The 18,050-nt window shown below is 45.9% G+C and overlaps 1 protein-coding gene and 1 pseudogene across 1 annotated transcript; both read left to right on the forward strand.

Moving 5' to 3' along the window:
* Positions 1-9,015, forward strand: part of LOC101767349 — a 13,878-nt pseudogene extending 4,863 nt beyond the window's left edge.
* A 5,581-nt stretch (positions 9,016-14,596) lies between these two features.
* Positions 14,597-16,841, forward strand: LOC101754115 (protein NRT1/ PTR FAMILY 5.10). Its single transcript, XM_012846380.3, has 4 exons — positions 14,597-14,815; positions 14,920-15,137; positions 15,267-15,751; positions 15,854-16,841. The coding sequence occupies exons 1-4, from the start codon at positions 14,692-14,694 to the stop codon at positions 16,638-16,640; spliced, it is 1,614 nt and encodes a 537-aa protein (XP_012701834.1). The 5' UTR covers positions 14,597-14,691; the 3' UTR covers positions 16,641-16,841.
* The last annotated feature ends 1,209 nt before the right edge of the window (positions 16,842-18,050 follow it).

Below are 18,050 nucleotides of genomic sequence, written 5' to 3' on the forward strand. Positions count from 1 at the left end.
GATAGGTCCTAATCCCACATCAATCATCGCTCGTGTGGGATTAGGATCTATCTTTACCTGATAGACAATATAGGAACGTGTAGATGCAACTTGAGTGTTTATATTACTTGCTGGTATGGTAGAGGATGGAGGATCGTCAGTGGATGTACACGGGCCGATCTAGTCAGAATTCGTTGACCGATGAATGGATAAACAAGACCGATGCTTTCTTGGAACGGGCATTTGCAAGGATCAAAGGAGGAAGAGAAACTTGGTGTCCGTGTAGCAAATGTGGAAACATGCGTCGGCAAACCAAGTTAGGAATGGGTAAACATCTTGTTAGGCACGGATTTACGTCAGACTATACCATATGGATCTACCATGGTGAGGTCGATCGTGGGAGGGACGAGGTCATCAGACAACGTATCGAGCAATATGATGATGACGCCGGGGTGGGAGACATGTTAGATGACTATCATGAAGCTCATAGGGAGGAGGAGCCCGAGGCTACCGCAAAGGCGTATTACGACATGTTGTCTGCGGCACAACAACCCCTTCACGGGCATACCAAGGTCTCTCAACTAGATGCCATTGCACGTCTAATGGCCGTGAAGTCCCAGTTTAGCTTGAGTCGAGACGCCTTCGATATTATGTTGACAGTTTTTGGGAGCCTGCTCCCGGAGGGTCACATCTTACCAAAGTCTATGTATGAGGCACAAAAACTTCTTCGTGCACTTAAGATGCCATACGAGCAGATACATGCTTGCCCGAAGGGATGCATCTTATTTAGGAAAGAATATGCGGAAGCCAAGTACTGTGTGAAGTGCGAATCATCTAGATTCCTGGAGGTAGACTCTGGTGACGGTCAGAAGAAGCAGCTTGCAATCCCTGTGAAGATTCTACGGTACCTTCCCTTCATACCGAGGATCCAATGGCTGTACATGTGTGAAGAATCCGCGAAACAAATGACATGGCATAAAAACGGACGTCGATACAATGCTGACAAGCTGGTACATCCATCCGATGGTGAAGCCTGGACAAAGTTTGATGCCATTTATGATGAGAAAGCTCGAGAGGCTCGTAATGTACGTGTTGCGCTCGCAACAGATGGGTTCAATCCGTATGGAATGGCGGTTGCCCCGTACACATGTTGGCCTATGTTTGTTATCCCCTTGAATCTCCCCCCTGGTGTCATCTTTGAGCGACAAAACATATTTTTATCGTTGATAATTCCAGAACACCCAGGGAATAATATGAGTGTGTACATGGAGCCTCTGATAGATGATTTGGTCCGTGCATGGGAGGAAGGGGTATGGACATACGACCGGGCTACACGGACAAACTTCAAGATGCATATTTGGTACCACTATTCCCTGCATGACTTGCTGGCATATGGTATTTTCTGTGGCTGGTGTGTTCACAGGAAGTTCCCCTGCCCAGTATGCAAGGCTTCAGTGAAGTTCACTTGGTTGACCAAGGGTGGCAAGTATTCTTCATTCGACAAACATCGACAATTCCTTCCTCCTGACCATCCTTTCAGAACAGATATTAGAAATTTTACGAAAGATGTCGTAGTTAATGAGCCCCCACTGCAGATGTTGACCTTAGCCTTGGTTCGTGCTCAGATAGACGCTCTTGAGGTCAATAATCATGAAGGTGGGTTTGTGGGATATGGCGAGCAACATGCTTGGACTCAGAAGTCTTGCTTGTGGAATCTCCCCTATTTTGACGATCTTCTTCTCCCACATAATATTGATGTTATGCACACTGAAAAGAACATCGCTGAGGCAATTTTTGGTACAATCATGGACATTCCTGACAAGACAAAGGATAACGTCAAGGCTAGAGTGGATCAAGCAAGGTTATGCAACAGACCAAAGCTAGACATGATGCCTCCTAGAGCCGGCAAGTCGTGGAGAAATCCTAAGGCCGATTTTGTCCTGACGAGGGCCCAAAAGAGGGAGGTATTAGAATGGTTCCAAACGTTAATGTTCCCTGATGGGTATGCAGCGAATTTGAAGAGGGGAGTGAACCTAGCTACTTTGCGAATCAACGGGCTCAAAAGTCATGATTACCACGTATGGCTTGAGCGCCTACTCCCGGTGATGGTTCGAGGCTATGTACCTGATAATGTCTGGCAAGTGCTAGCGGAGTTGAGCAATTTCTTCCGTCAGCTGTGTGCTAAGGAATTATCTCGGACCGTGGTTGCAGAAATGGAAAGAATGGCGCCTGTGTTGCTCTGTAAGTTGGAGAAGATCTTTCCGCCTGGCTTCTTCAATCCGATGCAGCACATGATTTTGCACCTCCCGTATGAAGCACGAATGGGGGGGCCTGTGCAGGGTCGTTGGTGCTATTCAATTGAGAGATGTCAAAAGGTTCTTCGAACTAAATGTAAAAATAAATGCAAAATTGAAGCATCCATTGCAGAGGCATACATTCTGGAGGAGGTGTCAAACTTCACAACCAAATACTATGCTGACAACCTTCCTAGCGTGCACAATCCACCCGCTCGTTATAATGACTCAGAAGTTGAATCGAGCCTTAGCCTTTTTCGAGGACAACTTGGAAGTGCAAGTGGTGCGACACGGAAGAAATTGAAACATAAAGAGTGGCGCACTATCATGCTGTATGTATTGACCAACCTTGCCGAGGTGGAGCCGTACATACTGTAAGTTGTCAACAAACTAGTTTGTTCTCAATTAATCACTATTCTGCGATCAACTCTCATGTTTCTCGTTGGTACAGGGAATTTCATCGTAAATTCTGGCGTAATTCAAGGGAACCTACCCCGCACGAAGCCGAGACCCTTCTTCAAAAGGGTGCGGGTAATGGAATGCCCGATTTTATTTCTTGGTTCAAACATAAGGTACAATCCAATTTCGCTCGTTCATGATTACCACGTTCCAAGTTTGCCGTACATGCGAATAATATAACGAACCACCCTACTTCAACTTGCAGGCTCAAACCGATTCGTCTATAAATGTTGAGGTTAGACAGGTTGCCGATGGCTGTGCCTACAGGGTCAGATCTTTTACCGGTTATGACGTAAATGGTTATCGTTTTCACATAACAAGCCATGAGCAGAGTCGGCCCAATCGAAGAACGACAAATACCGGAGTATTCACGCTAGGCTCTGATGGTGTCGAGTACTACGGAAGAATTGAAGAAATATACGAACTAACTTTTCATGGTTGCAAAGTTCTTAATCCAGTCATATTCAAATGCCATTGGTTTGATCCATCAGTCGTGAGACGGGCACCTAATCTTGGGTTAGTCGAAATTCGGCAATCATCCGTCTTGCAAGGAGACGATGTCTATATTGTGGCTCAACAGGCCACGCAAGTTTATTATTTGTCATACCCGTGCCAAACTGACGATCGTCTGAAGGGTTGGGATGTTGTGTACAAGGTATCGCCACACGGTAAACTACCTGTACCAAATAATGAAGATTATAACATTAACCCCAACACATATGACGGAGATTTTTTCCAAGAAGATGGGCTCGAAGGTATTTTTGAGATTGATTTAACCGACGCTTTCGCAATGGAAGTAGACAATGAAAGGGTTGTTGACGATGACGCTGGAGAGGAGGTTCATAATATGAAGGAGTTAGAATTACTTCAGCGGTTACAGTTAGGACAGGACATTGATGATGACGCTGAAACTTCGGAGCACGAGAATGATTTGTTTGACACGCGTGACAGTGACGATGAGACTTATGATCCAGCTAATCCCGATCATGACGATTATTTCTAAGACATGTATGGATCGTGGCAATTTATTTATTATTTGTCATACCATGTTATTTTTGAAATTATGTTTTATTTATATATGTGCTGATTGGTTTACTCTTGGCAAATGCAGGTGATTGAACAATGGTGGGCGGTACGAGGAAGATTGCTGCGCTTTACGAAAAATTAAAAGCTGCAGCTTCCGGGTCAGGTACACGGTCAGACGCATCGAGAGGTCGAGGAAGGCGTCGAGGGAGGGGTGGAGGCAGGGGTGACGCACCCGTGGAGGAAGCGGTGGGGGCACAGGTCTTGGCTAGAGGCAGGGGTCGGGGCAGGGGTCGAGGAAAGGGTAAAGGGATGAGGGCCCCGTCGCCTGTGCCTTCGTCGTCGTCGGAGGAGGAGGAGGAGGAGGTACCCTCCGCGCACGCCTCTAGTGACGAGGCGGAGGTACAGGAGGAGCAGGAGCAACAGAGGGAGGAGGGGGAGGAGGCAGGGGAGGAGGGAGGGGAGGAGCAGTCCAAGATTTGGTTGCGAGGTCCCTCGTCCCTCCCGAGGCGACCCATCCCTCTTCATTTACGCCCCCTGATTCAACCCGCTGGGGCAAAGTAAGTTTCTTCACATATTCTCTGTACTTTTGATATGTTCAAACTCACATATTAATCACTTGTGCAGGAGTTGGACTAAGCTCAGTGGGGGTGCCCACAACCGCAAGGTCAACGGCATCGTCGGTCTTTTGTGTAGGCTACACTTCCCCGGTCTAGTGGTCTTCGCCGGACAGGAGGAGCCGGCCTACACGTGGGACCACTACGTCGCTACCGCCGACGTCGGTGATCGTGACCACAGGCAGTTTGCGAATAAGGCGGAGCGGGTGAAGGCCGAGCTGTGGGTAAGTCTTCGCAGCACTACATTGCTTAATACATTCTTGATATAATAATTGTATGCTTGCCGTCTATACGCAGGACTTTTATAGATGTCAGGAGGGCTTCGAGGCTAGGGCGGCCTCCGTGATTGAACAAGCCGCTAAGAAGCTTGTTAAGGACATGCACTACGAGGCGCGCGTTCAGGCCATCATCGACTTTTATGCTGAATACAAAAGGATGAGGATCAAAAAAGAAGAGGCCAGGACAATGAACCTGACCAAGGAAGAATTCATGGCGGTACGACCATAAAGACTATATTTACTATTTGAGAGATTAATTACGCTTAATTTCGTTATTTATATGTCATACACTTCATATAGGTGCCTCCGTGGTGGTGCCGATCCTTTACCCGGTGCTGGGAAAAAATGGTGGACGTGTGGTTGCAGCCTGGGTGGTTGGAGAACCACAATGCCTGCCGGGAGCGGCGTCTGCAGATGCCATATGCATCACACCATCAAGGCAGCCTGAGCCTTGATGAGTACAAGGAAAAATGGGTACGTGAATTCATTTCTGTTTTCTCAGACATAATACTGCATATTTTGTAATCATTTTACATTTTTTCCGCAGACTTCATCACATGATGGTCAGGAGTGCTCCCGGTTCAAGGCATGGGTTATGTCCAAAAAGGGCAAGGCCACGGCAGACATCGACTTCAACCCGGAGGACCCGCCCGAGGCGTACAGCCATCCCAGCATCCACAGCCGCGTCACCGAGTACACAGCCATGGCGAGGGAGGTTCACGGGCCAGAGTTCGATCCGAGCTCTCAGGATATCGATGCTGAAATAGTGATGAGGGTAGGAGGAGCGAAGAAGCATGGCAGGTATTGGATTGGAGATAGCGTGATCGACACTGCCAGTACTCCCACTCTCTCCCAGATCCGAGCAAGGAGCACGGACTCGAGCCCCGTGATACGGCCACGGCCTACCGCTGCACAGCTACAGATGCAGGCTCTGCAGGTTAGTTGTGTTTCTTTAATTTTTCATTCATTTTGTACTAACCTTTTGCTTGACAATAAGTGGTTGGGATGAAATATTGTAGGCCCAGGTGGAGGTAGAACGGAAGCGCCGAGAGGAACTAGAGGCGAGGATCGAGGCGGATCGGCAGCTTGAAAGGCAGAGGACGGAGCAGATGTTCCAATACATGCAGAGTGTGTTCCACAGTTTAGGTCAAACTCCACCACCTATGCCACCGAACCTCTTCCCGCCACCTCCACCACCTCCTGCAGCTACTCCTGTGAGTCAATCTCAACCTTACAATCAATCTAGACTTACTTCCACTAGAATTACTTGTTTAGACTATGAAATCTCTTTACCTACATTTGTGCAGAATCAATCGGCGGCGTCCAATGCAGAATCTTCCTGGGGGCAGTGGCCACCTGCACGTCCTCCTCATCCTCCTCAGTGAATTGTCATTTCTGTGTTTGTGATGCAAAACTTGTGAATTACTTATTTAGACGAGAACTTATGAATGCTATTTGTGTGCTTGTGAATCCTGTGGTGCAATTTATATGCTTGTGCTGCCATTAATATGCCTGTGTATCTGTGGTTGTTTTTTGAGAGGGGTCCTTTATACCTAACATTTCTATTTTGTAGCAGGAATTAGGAATACTCGGCAAAGAGGCCATTTCTGGTAGTAGTAGACGGGTTTGCCGAGTGTATTCTCCAAACACTCGGCAAAGGGGGCATAAAAAATGGCGGAATTGCTTGTTTGCCGAGTGTTTCCTCAATTACACTCGGCAAAGGGGGCATAAAAAATGGCGGGCCGGGCCATCTTTGCCGAGTGTTTCCTCAATTACACTCGGCAAAGGGGGCATAAAAAATGGAAACTTCGCCGAGTGTATTCAGGGTAACACACGGCAAAGGGGGCATAAAAAAAAATGGCGGGCCCATTTTTGCCGAGTGTTTTCTTAAATACACTCGGCAACCCTGACAACTTCGCCGAGTGTAATTAAGGAAACACTCGGCAAAGATTTCGACTTCGCCGAGTGTCGGCCGTCAGACACTCGGCAAAGCTTCCGTCGCCGTGACAGCCCGTCAACGCCTTTGTACCGAGTGTTATATTTTGCCGAGTGTATTGAGGCACTCGGCAAAGGCTTTGCCGAGTGCCCGATGGTTGACACTCGGCAAACAACCTGTTTGCCGAGAAAAACTTTGCCGAGTAAGGTTCGCCGAGTGTTACACTCGGCAAACACTTTGCCGAGTGTATTTGGCCCTTCGCCGAGTGCCTGGGGCACTCGGCAAAGTTACCGTATCCGGTAGTGCTGCCACACAGTAACGCATGAAACCTCTATAGTTGGTACTGTATTATTAGTATCTATGTGAGCATAGGCACCAATTTTCTTAACTTTGGGTATTGCTTCTTGGAGTTGTTTAGGATTGTGTTTTTCAGCCTATGTTAGAATGGCGAATATCCAAATCGAACCTTACCGTTGAATTTGGAGATGCGGTCTCAAGGAATTCTAGTGTTGTTTATTGTACAAGTATGTCACTTGTTGATAATTCGTTAGTAGGTGTTGTTCATAGGACTATGTTGTTTCCTGTATAATAATTTTCTTGATTTGCATCGCTAGAGGAGTTTATGTGGCAGATTACTTTATTACCTAGAAATGTAACTGGTTAGGAAGACAGGTATTGTCACTGAAGCGTTTTACGAAATTTGGCATGCCCTCATATAAGACAGATGCTTGTTGTTCATAGAATTAAAACATTATGTGCTGATGTTTACCTTAGTAATGTCGTGGGATCCCTTTGTTTTAGGTTTTGATTCCAGCACCATACTGGGTCAATTATCCTGAGATGGCTAGATTGGCTGATGCAACTCCAGTGATTCTTCCTACAAAAATATCAGAGAATTTCTTGTTAAGGCCAGAGTTGCTTGCCGAGAAGATCAATGAGAAATCAAGGCTCTTAATTCTCTGCTCACCCTCTAATCCAACAGGGTCAGTATATCCGAAAAAGTTACTTGAGGAAATAGCTGATATAGTCAAGAAGCATCCTAGGCTTCTGGTAGGTTCTTTGGTTTATGTGGTTTTTTAATCAAGTTATGATCTGCTGTTACATTTTTCTTGATGAATGTTATGACATATCATTTTTTTTCATGTTTTATCTGATGAAATCTATGAGCATATTATCTATCAGCCTGCAAAACTCACAAGCTTTGCATCGCTGCCTGGAATGTGGGAAAGAACATTAACTGTAAATGGTTTTCTAAGGTAGAAATGTTTTTTGTTTACTTTGGTATCCACTCTACCACTCTTCAAGAACACAAGATTGTTCATAATTAAAAATATTAGAATGTACTGTTCTTCAGAACTAGATGCCTAATCAAATCCAGGTGGGGGATCCTCTCTTCTTCCGTTGACCATAAAAAAAAAATCCAAAACCTTAACTTTGCCCCTGGGTATATAATCAAGCTGCTGAAATATTTCATGATGTACTTCTATAGGCTTTTGCAATGACAGGCTGGCATCTTGGATAACTTGCAGCCCCTAAACATTTTGTTGGAGCATGTGGAAAGATCCAAAGCCAGGTGAACAATTCATTTCCTATGTTCTTGTATCGCGATCTAATATGTTTGGTTGACTGCTATGGTACTGCACTCTAGTTAAACTAAATTTTTTTAAGTATGCAAAACTAGTTCCTGTTGTAGGCTTTGATGTTCTAATTTCTTTTTTCTTGCGCAAACTTGGTTAATTATTGTTTTTATCATCTTGACGCTGATGCCTAGTGTGTTTCTGCAGTTCACCTCAGGTGCTAGTAGCATATCGCAGAAGGCAGGGCTTGCTGCTCTGAACCTAGGCTATGCTGGTGGTGAAGCAGTATCAACCATGGTCAAAGCATTCCAGGAACGCCGTGACTACCTCGTGAAAAACTTTAAGGAACTGCCTGGTGTGAAAATATCAGAGCCTCAGGTACAAAAAGTGGTTGCAATAGTTGTGCTAAAACCTAGTTCAAAAAGGCTAAATTATAAAAGAAAACTCAAAAGCACTAAGTTATCACATTTGCAGGGTGCATTTTATTTGTTTGTTGACTTCAGCTCTTACTATGGGTCTTAAGTTGAGGGTTTTGGCACTATCAAAGACTCCGAGTCCCTCTGCATCTTCCTGTTAGAGAAAGCACAGGTATGAACCAGCAATTTATTTCTATGCGTTCTTCTGTGAATACTACTGAAATGTGGTAACCTTTTTCTTTTTGCGATAAGCCGATAACCACTATTTGTGGATCTCACTTTAGGTTGCCCTTGTCCCTAGTGATGCATTTGGGGATGACAAGTGCATTCGCATTTCATATGCTGCATCCCTATCTACGCTTCAAGCTGCGATGGTGAAAATAAAGTGAAAATAAAGGAAGTTGTTGCTCTGCTCAAGCCCTGCGTTGCTGCGTAATGAGATCACTAAATTGCTACGAGGAGTGACCAAGAAACCTTCAACTTCTCTTTCACACTTTTTTTAATAACAGAATGTTGGAATGTGACGGAGACTTGACCTTGTTCTTTGTATCTTTAATGTTCAGTATTTATCATGTTTTATATGCAGATGAAAAAAATTTGTTCACAATAAATCTAGGTTATAGAAGTTGCCTTGCGCACAAAAGAAGTTGATAGCAGGACTAGGAATCTCTTCAGCGTTGCAACTCTTTGATGGAAAAGAACAGCAGCTTATCATTTCTTCAATTGCTTCTCACCTGGGAATCTTTAGTATATGCGAGCCAACCTATAACAATACAACTGTATCATGAACAAAGATTGCTTCTCACCTGGGAATTTTTAGTATATAGCTTCTCACCTGGGAATTTTTATTATCAATATTTTAATCCAACATTTTTTCGAGAAATGTTGATTCAATAGTTTTTTCATCTTAATGTTGACTCAGCCATTTTACAAATTTGTTGACTCAATATTTGTAGGATTCTTTTGTTAGTATTTTACAAGAAATGCATAATCAACATTTTTTGTTGACTTGATTTTTTTTACCAAATTATTTAGTAAATTTTTTATTGGTTTAATATTATACTACTAAAAGAAAATATATTTATATTCGTTTTTGGAAAGTAGCGATGCACCACCAAAGAGCAAGCCTCGGCAAGATCTCCTTTGAAACATTACTTGATATATGGGCATATGGCACTAGCTGAAAGGGCATTCTTCATTATCTGAAGTTACAGAGATAATCTTAATTCATTATTACTATATAATAACAGCGAATAACACACTGAAAATTAATGTAACTAAACAACTCGACAACTATATAACAAGATGCTGATTTTTTTAGTACCAGTACTCTTTAATGATTTGCTCATCAATTGCATGAGTACTGATATAGTACACGGATAGACAGATGTATGCTGGTAAATTTACATCAAGAGATGGACTGTCCTGCCAGATGATAGCCCGTTGTTCAACATGGTCTAGTTTCCATTCCAACAGCAATCTCGTCAAAAGTTCCAGTTTCTCACGAGATCTCTTGAAACAGCATGGCTCCGCTGAAGGCGAGGAGCACGGAGCACCGTCGGTACCCTGACCCGTGGCCATAAGAGGAAAAGGGCTCACCTTTGATGTCCCAACACTGTTTGCCGGTCCAGAAGGCATTACTTTTCGAGATAGGCAAGCAACTACAGCTCCACACCGGTTTTCATCCTCTGAACTTGAGACTGAACAGCTTCTAAAGGAGTTTGAAGGGCTGTTCATGCCATGGCATACTAGACAAGCTAGACGCGTGCTTATGGAATAGCTGAAAAATGGCCTGTTACTGCAACAGAAGGAGCAATAGGGAAAATATTTCAGTAGAAGTAATAAATTCTATCAGAGTAAGCTGTGAAAGACGTTTTTATAGATGGATGTATATATTCAAAACAAGATATATGGAATAGTAGTTTCGAAGAGTTGCAGACTCCATTTCAGTGGCAAACTTTGTCATAATTTCTTAATGTCTAGTTCGCTGGGAAAAAAATTCTTAATGTCTACTGAAAAAATCTAGCAAATAACTTCAAATTGAAAGAAGCAAAGCTAGATGGTGTTCCTCTCTTCAAATGATTATAGTTTCACTATTCTAGATGGCTTTTCACTTCTTATTTTCGGGCAAAGCTCCAGCACCACGATGCAGGGATGAGCTGTGAAACAGGCTGCCAATCGAAAGAAGCAACTTCAAGCACTTTCAGAATGTTGCATAAATAAGCACACCAAAAAGGATACTTTATTACCCTGAAATTAAATATGTTTATTATGCAGCAAAGGAGTCAGCATTGGTTCAATGTTGCCTTAGCTCACCAATTGGTAATTGCAGCGTCACCTGCAAATGGGTATGAGTGGTAGAAGACACTACTTTGTGCAAATCTTGAAACCAAAACCCAGCACAGAAATGCCATATAAATAACAGGTCAACAGCCTTGGACAAATTGATCTAAAAAGGCATATCCTTCATGCTTTAATCACAAAAGAAAGTAAAGGAACACCAAGCTTGCAATGTACTAGTCTTTGCTAAGAAGACCATGCTTCCGCCTTCCGTTATAAACTTCTCGACAACTTCCCATATACTTAACTCATGTTCAGTTGCGATGATGTGCCTTTTTTAGGAAGACAGCGCATTTAAATGCAAAGAACCAAAAAGCACATCCCCAGACACCTCTTGGTGATTGACATACTGACATAGTTGCATAATGCTCAGAAGTCAGAAACTAGAATCCATTGTGTTTTCGGCCTGGTTTGGTTCACTTGCTTAAATTTAAGCACCCGTCACATCGAATGTTTAGATACTAATTAGGAGTATTAAACGTAGACTATTTACAAAACCGATAACATAAGTGGAGGCTAAACGGCGAGACGAATCTATTAAGCCTAATTAGTCCATGATTTGACAATGTGTTGCTACAGTAAACATTTGCTAATGATGGATTAATTAAGCTTAATAGATTCGTCTCGCTGTTTAGTCTCCACTTATGTAATGAGTTTTGTAAATAGTCTACGTTTAATACTCATAATTAGTATCTAAACATTGATGTGACACTTTGCTTAAAAATAAGCAAAGGGAACCAAACGGACCTTAACGATTGTCTGCACATTGTACACAAACTGCCATATACTCCCTCCGTTCCAAATCATGCACGCAGTGTCACGAACTACCGGGCGTCGTCCGTCATGGTAAGCACCCATCCCCAAAGCGGTAAAAAAAATATTCAAGGTCAGCAGAGGGGCCCACCGGTTCCCCCGTGGCGGCCTGGGACGCAGCTGCAGAGGAGCAGCGCCCCAGCATGCACGCAGGCGGCCGTGTTCGAGCCCATCGTGTGCAAAGCGGTAATTAACACGCTGAGATCCTAGTTTTGAACGAGCGCTCGTCGTGTTCAACGCAACGCCGCGTAGGTATGCACGGCAAACGGCATGACAGCACATTGTACAGTGCACTTCCTCACGCGCCCACCGCCTGCATGCGCTCGAGGACCTTCAGGATCAATGACTGAACATGTATTCGCCTCAACAATCTGAGGACCGAACAACGCTTGTATCCTCCCCTCTTCCACCCAAACCAGGTCCAAGGCACACCCACACGCCAACGGATCGGACCAGGTCGAAGGCAGAGCGCGGTGGTGCGCACGGCGCACCCCTGAGGCCCTGACGACGACGACGCCAGTCCCGCACGGTGCAGGCATACGTGCACGCGGCGCAGACTAACTGGAGGTTTAAGGAATGTTTGGTTCACACGTCCTAAAGTTTAGCATCTGTCACATCGGATATTTGGTTACTAATTAGGAGTATTAAGCATAGGCTAATTATAAAACTAATTGCACAAATGGAGTCTAATTCGCGAGACGAATCTTCTAATTAGTTGACAATGTTATGCTATAGTAACAATTTGCTAATAATGGATTAATTAGCCTTAATAAATTCATCTCGCGAATTAGCCTAGGGGTTCTGTAGTTTTATAATTAGCTCATATTTAATCCTCCTAATTAGCATCCGAACATCCGATGTGACACGTGCTAAAGTTTACCACCTGCTATCCAAACACCCTTTTAGTCTGCTCTTTTTGCAACATACAAAGTGTTGCTACTTGCTACCTACTGGGATATTAGTTCTTACAAGATTTCCCCAACGCCGTCGCTGTCATTCCAAAGGCACAAACAACGGCTCAACAAATTAAAAAATGACTGATAGCCTACTTAATTGTATAATCCCTGCAATTGAATGGCACTGATGGCTACAATGCACCATATTTTTTTGCTGCGTGTACATTGTACAAGTTGAGATAGCAATGCAAAAGGAACAGGGTACTTAAGGGTAGAGACTAGAGAAGAAGGATTGCGTGCTGCCCGAGTGCCCGTACTACTTGTTCGCCCTGCGAGCAGCTAGCCAGCTTGCCAGAATGCCAGGCAAGCAGAGAACGTGTCCGAGGGCCGAGGTGGCGTGCGTGATCCCGCGTCCGGAGGACGCCCTTTCCATTTGCGGCAGGTGAGGCGCGCGCCGACCACGCGAGCGCTGCAGCCGCGCGCGTGTTTCCGCGCGCTGCACCGTTGCCGGCACACGCACGGGATCTGCTGCGCGTACAGGAGCTCGCCGGAGTATCGTGTGGCTCGAGATCACACGACGCATTCCTTCCATCCTTCTGGAGTTCTGGTAGCACACTCCACTTCATTTGAAGAGAGTCGCTCTGGAATTGGAGCCTGGAGTGTAGAGATCCTGCACTGTAGATTACGAGCAGAAAACAGCAGTAGCTGGTCATGAACAGTCGTATTCTTCTGCGAACTTTAGAACCGTCAATTCGCCAACGATGAACACTCCAACGACCTGCACTGCCACCCCGAAAGTGAAAGCCAGCAGAAACAGCCAGTCCTTGTGAATTCAAACGTCCAAGCGATGCCTGGACAGACATCGACATCCCTGTCAGAATTATCGGTATCGCTAGGAGTAGTACACTCCGCCTGTCCAAACCAACAACTCAGATCGTTGACACCGACTGTTCACAGGAAATCCAGGATCAGCCCGTGAGGCCCCGCGCGATTCCGGCCGCCGCAACCAGCCAAGCGGGCTCGCAACAAACTCCAGCTCAGGTCGATCGCCTCTCGCTACACGCCTCCAATATCTCAGACGCCAAAGAACATTTCTAACCCTTTAGCGGTGTTTGGATCCTGAAGCTAAAGTTTAATCCGTATCACATCGGATATTTGGATACTAATTAGAAGGATTAAATATGAACTAATTACAAAATTAATTGCAGAACTCCTAGGCTAAATCGCGAGACGAATCTATTAAGCCTAATTAATCCACCATTAGCGAATGTTAACCGTAGCACCATATTGTCAAATTATAGACTAATTAGGTTTAATAGATTCGTCTCGCGATTTAGCCTAGGGGTTATGAAATTGGTTTTGTAATTAGCCTATGTTTAGTACTCCTAATGACAGGAGCTAAAATTTAGCTCGGGGATCAAACACACCTTAGATTAATCCCGAAGGAACGGTTCTTCCAGACGAGAGAGTCGCGTGTGATCCTCCGACTCTGCATCACTGCACGCACAGGCACATGGATCGCAGGGTAGGCACGCACGCGACGCCACGCGATCCGCTCGTAATCCGTAGCTGTAGTCGCTGGAGTGGTGATGGTCTCCAAGAACGAAAGAAAAATGGCACGTAGCGGCGACTAAGGGTGCGTTTGGTTGGTTGTATCATTTGATTCATGTATGAAATGATTCAAAATAATAATGATCCTTTTGTTTGGTTGGGTGAATTGAACCAACTCATCCAGGATGAGTCCATCCCACTTAATACATTATTCTACTAATTAGAGTGAACCATATGGTACAAGCAAATTGGTTGAACCATCCCATCCAGGATCATCCATACATGCATCATGTGGTGCATGCAACCAAACACACCCCAAGTTGCCGGAGAAAAGAAGCAAACCGCCACCTGTGCCGTGTCCGGAAGTCGTCTGGCGCCATGCGAGCCGGCCCGATCCCCTTCCCCAGCGACACCAGTATATGATGGTGATCGCCGCAGACTGCCGCCCCGTCCCACTCCAGTGATCCAGTCCACCACACACACACGCAGCTGCGGCGCGCGGGGGCGGCGAAATGGACGCCAACACCCTCCTCCTGCCCTGCTCCGACGGAGCCGTCGCCGGCGCCGTCGACTTCCGCGGGCGCCCGGCGTCCCGGTCCGGCACCGGCCGGTGGTCCGCCGCGATGTTCGTGCTCGGTACGGTCTCCCTCTCGTCGCTGGACATGGGAACAGATCGCTTGCGTGGCTAATAATTGATGCGTCGTTGACTAATCGAGAGATGTGATTTTGGATCGATGAAGGGGTGGAGATAGCGGAGAGGTTCGCGTACCACGGCGTGTCGGCGAACCTGATCAGCTACCTGACGGGGCCGCTTGGGGAGTCGACGGCGGGCGCCGCGGCGGCGATCAACGCGTGGAGCGGGGTGGCGACCATGCTGCCCCTGCTGATGGCGTGCGTGGCCGACGCCTGGCTCGGCCGGTACCGCACCATCGTGCTCGCCTCCCTCCTCTTCGTCGTGGTCAGTTCCGCTCCTCCACTCCCCTCCTTTTCTTCCCCTTTTGACGATGACTCCTCCCACGACCCCTTTGGGCGAGACCCATTTGTGGTCGGCGTCCCCTGATCCATCCGTGTCTCTTCTCCTCTACAGAGCATGGGCATGCTGACCGTCTCCGCGCTCCCGGTGTTCCACCAGGACGGCTGCAGCTACAGCTCCAGCTCGCTCGCGTGCTCCCCGTCCCCCGTGCAGGTGGCCATCTTCTACGTGTCCCTGTACCTGGTGGCGCTGGCCGAGGCTGGGCACAAGCCCTGCGCGCAGGCGTTCGGCGCGGACCAGTTCGACCAGCATGACCCCAAGGAGTCCGTGTCGAGAAGCTCCTTCTTCAACTGGTGGTACTTCGGCATGTGCTCCGGCACCGCCGCCACCACCATGGTCTCCAGCTACATCCAGGACAACGTCGGCTGGGGCCTCGGCTTCGGCATCCCCTGCCTCGTCATGGTCTTCGCGCTCCTCGCCTTCTTGCTCGGCACCAGGAACTACCGCTATTACACGTCCACCGAATCAAGCCCCTTTGCTCGCCTCGCCAGAGCGTTCGTGGCGATGATCAGAGGCTCCAAATCGAGCCAATGCGACAGGTAATGTGCCAATCTGCTTGTTGCTGCTGTTTTGTTTCTTGACGAATTCGAATGATGTTCTGTGGGGGCTAAGACTAAGAGCGTTCGATCTTGGTGCTGTAGTCTTGCGACCGACGACGCCGCGCACCGGGAAGAAGTGAAGGGCGTGCTGCGCCTGTTCCCCATCTGGGCGACGTGCATCATCTACGCCGTGATCTTCTCGCAGTCGTCGACGTTCTTCACGAAGCAGGCAGCGACGCTGGACCGCCGGATCGGCTCGACGCTCCGCGTGCCGCCGGCGGCGCTGCAGACGTTCATCAGCCTCACCATCATGGCATTCATCCCGGTCTACGACCGCGCGTTCGTGCCCCTGGCGCGGCCGTTCACGCGCCTGTCTTCCGGCATCACCATGCTGCAGCGGATCGGCACGGGGCTCGTCCTCGCCATGGTCGCCATGGCCGTGGCGGCGCTGGTAGAGATGAGGCGGCTCGGCGTGGCGAGGGACGCCGGGCTCGTGGACCAGCCGAAGGCGGCGCTGCCGATGACCCTGTGGTGGATGCTGCCGCAGTACGTGCTGTTCGGGCTGTCGGACGTGTTCGCCATGATCGGGCTGCAGGAGTTCTTCTACGACCAGGTCCCCGACGCGCTGCGCAGCCTCGGGCTGGCCTTCTTCCTCAGCATCTTCGGCGTGGGACACTTCCTCAGCAGCTTCCTCATCTCCGCCATCGACGGCGCCACCAAGAAGAGCGGTGCGAGCTGGTTCTCCAACAACCTCAACCGCGCGCACCTCGACTACTTCTACTGGCTGCTCGCCGGGCTCTGCGCCGTGGAGCTCGCGGCTTTCGTCATCGTGTCCCGCGTCTATGTTTATAAGAAAAGGGTGTCCCACGACAATGGTGCTGTCATGTAGATGTGCCCTGTATGCTTACTTTCTGTGAATTGTGATATAGTATAGGATCGAGGCGTAGAGAATGAATAAAAAAATTGTAGGCTAAAGCTAAACCTTGTTTATGATAGTCTTATGGAATGAATCCTTGAACCGAGTTCAACAGCTTAAAGCATACTGTAATTAAGTGATCAAGATTCAATGAATAGTTGTATTTTAGACTAATATAATTAAGAATGAAGTTAATGCGCGACAGGTCGTGCCGGGAGTTAATTCCTAAGCATGCATGTCATTGTCATCATTATCCCGTGAGTACAGAAAGGAAGGATATAAGAGTATACTCACTTCATCCTAAATTGTAAGTCATTCTAAAAATCTTGGAGAGTCAAAGCATCTCAAGTTTAACTAAAATTATAGAGAAAATTATAAAGATTCATGACATCAGTATACTATGAAAATATAATTGATGAAGAATCTAATGATACTTAGTTGACATCATAAATATTATTATATTATCATATAAATTTGATCAAACTTGAGATACTTTGACTCTCCAAGATTCTTGGAATGACTTACAATTTGGGATGGAGGGAGTATAAAGGAAGGATATAAAAAGGTAGATGTTGACGTAAACCAACAAGTTGCTTCTCCCCTTAAAAAAATGTTATTTCTCTCACATACAAAGTCTGTTTTTAATTCCGTTTACACCATCGTGTTCCTTATTACGAGATTACAAAACTAGATCCCCTGCACATATTTTAGTGTCGTTTTATTCATGCTGACAACTTATGTGTAGAGGCATGCTAAATTGTATATTATGGTACCCAGGTGCTGTGGAACCATCAAGTTACATAGAGATTATTCATTCATATATTATGTAGAGATCATTGTTGATTTATGCATACCAAAACATCTTGTGTGCAGCACTATCAACTTATGCATGAGACAACTTGTGCGCCAACTGTATATGTGTAGTATGTCTAGCAACTTATGTAAAGACAATGTGACAATTTATTTAGATACTTCAGATAGGTAAAAAATATGAGGGTCAAAATTAGTTTTGTAGCAATTTATGTATATAAATTGTTGAGAGGTTTATTCTTAAGTCACTATACATTATATATATATATATATATATATATATATATATATATATATATATATATATATATATATATATATATATATAAATAGAAAAAAAATTATATATATATATATATATATATATATCTATATATCTTTTTTTTTTTTTCTCTTTCTTTTTGATATATATATAGATAGAGATACAGATAAAAAGTGTCTGTGTATATATAAAAAAGTGAAAGAGAGCGCGCGCGCGCGCGCGCGCGCGCGCGCGCGCGCGTGCGCACGCACGCACGCTGTCTCTATATATATATATATATATATATATAGATATATCGAGAGATATATCGC

This window comes from Setaria italica, chromosome V, assembly GCF_000263155.2.
Source record: "Setaria italica strain Yugu1 chromosome V, Setaria_italica_v2.0, whole genome shotgun sequence".
Taxonomy (NCBI): Eukaryota; Viridiplantae; Streptophyta; class Magnoliopsida; order Poales; family Poaceae; genus Setaria; species Setaria italica.

Bases quoted from the DNA above. Each gene is read 5' to 3' on its own strand.
- LOC101754115 (XM_012846380.3), top strand. From the start codon at position 14,692: ATGGACGCCAACACCCTCCTCCTGCCCTGCTCCGACGGAGCCGTCGCC. The intron at 15,138-15,266 runs GTCAGTTCCGCT...TCTCCTCTACAG, and splicing joins CCTCCCTCCTCTTCGTCGTG to AGCATGGGCATGCTGACCGT. The intron at 15,752-15,853 runs GTAATGTGCCAA...TTGGTGCTGTAG, and splicing joins AAATCGAGCCAATGCGACAG to TCTTGCGACCGACGACGCCG.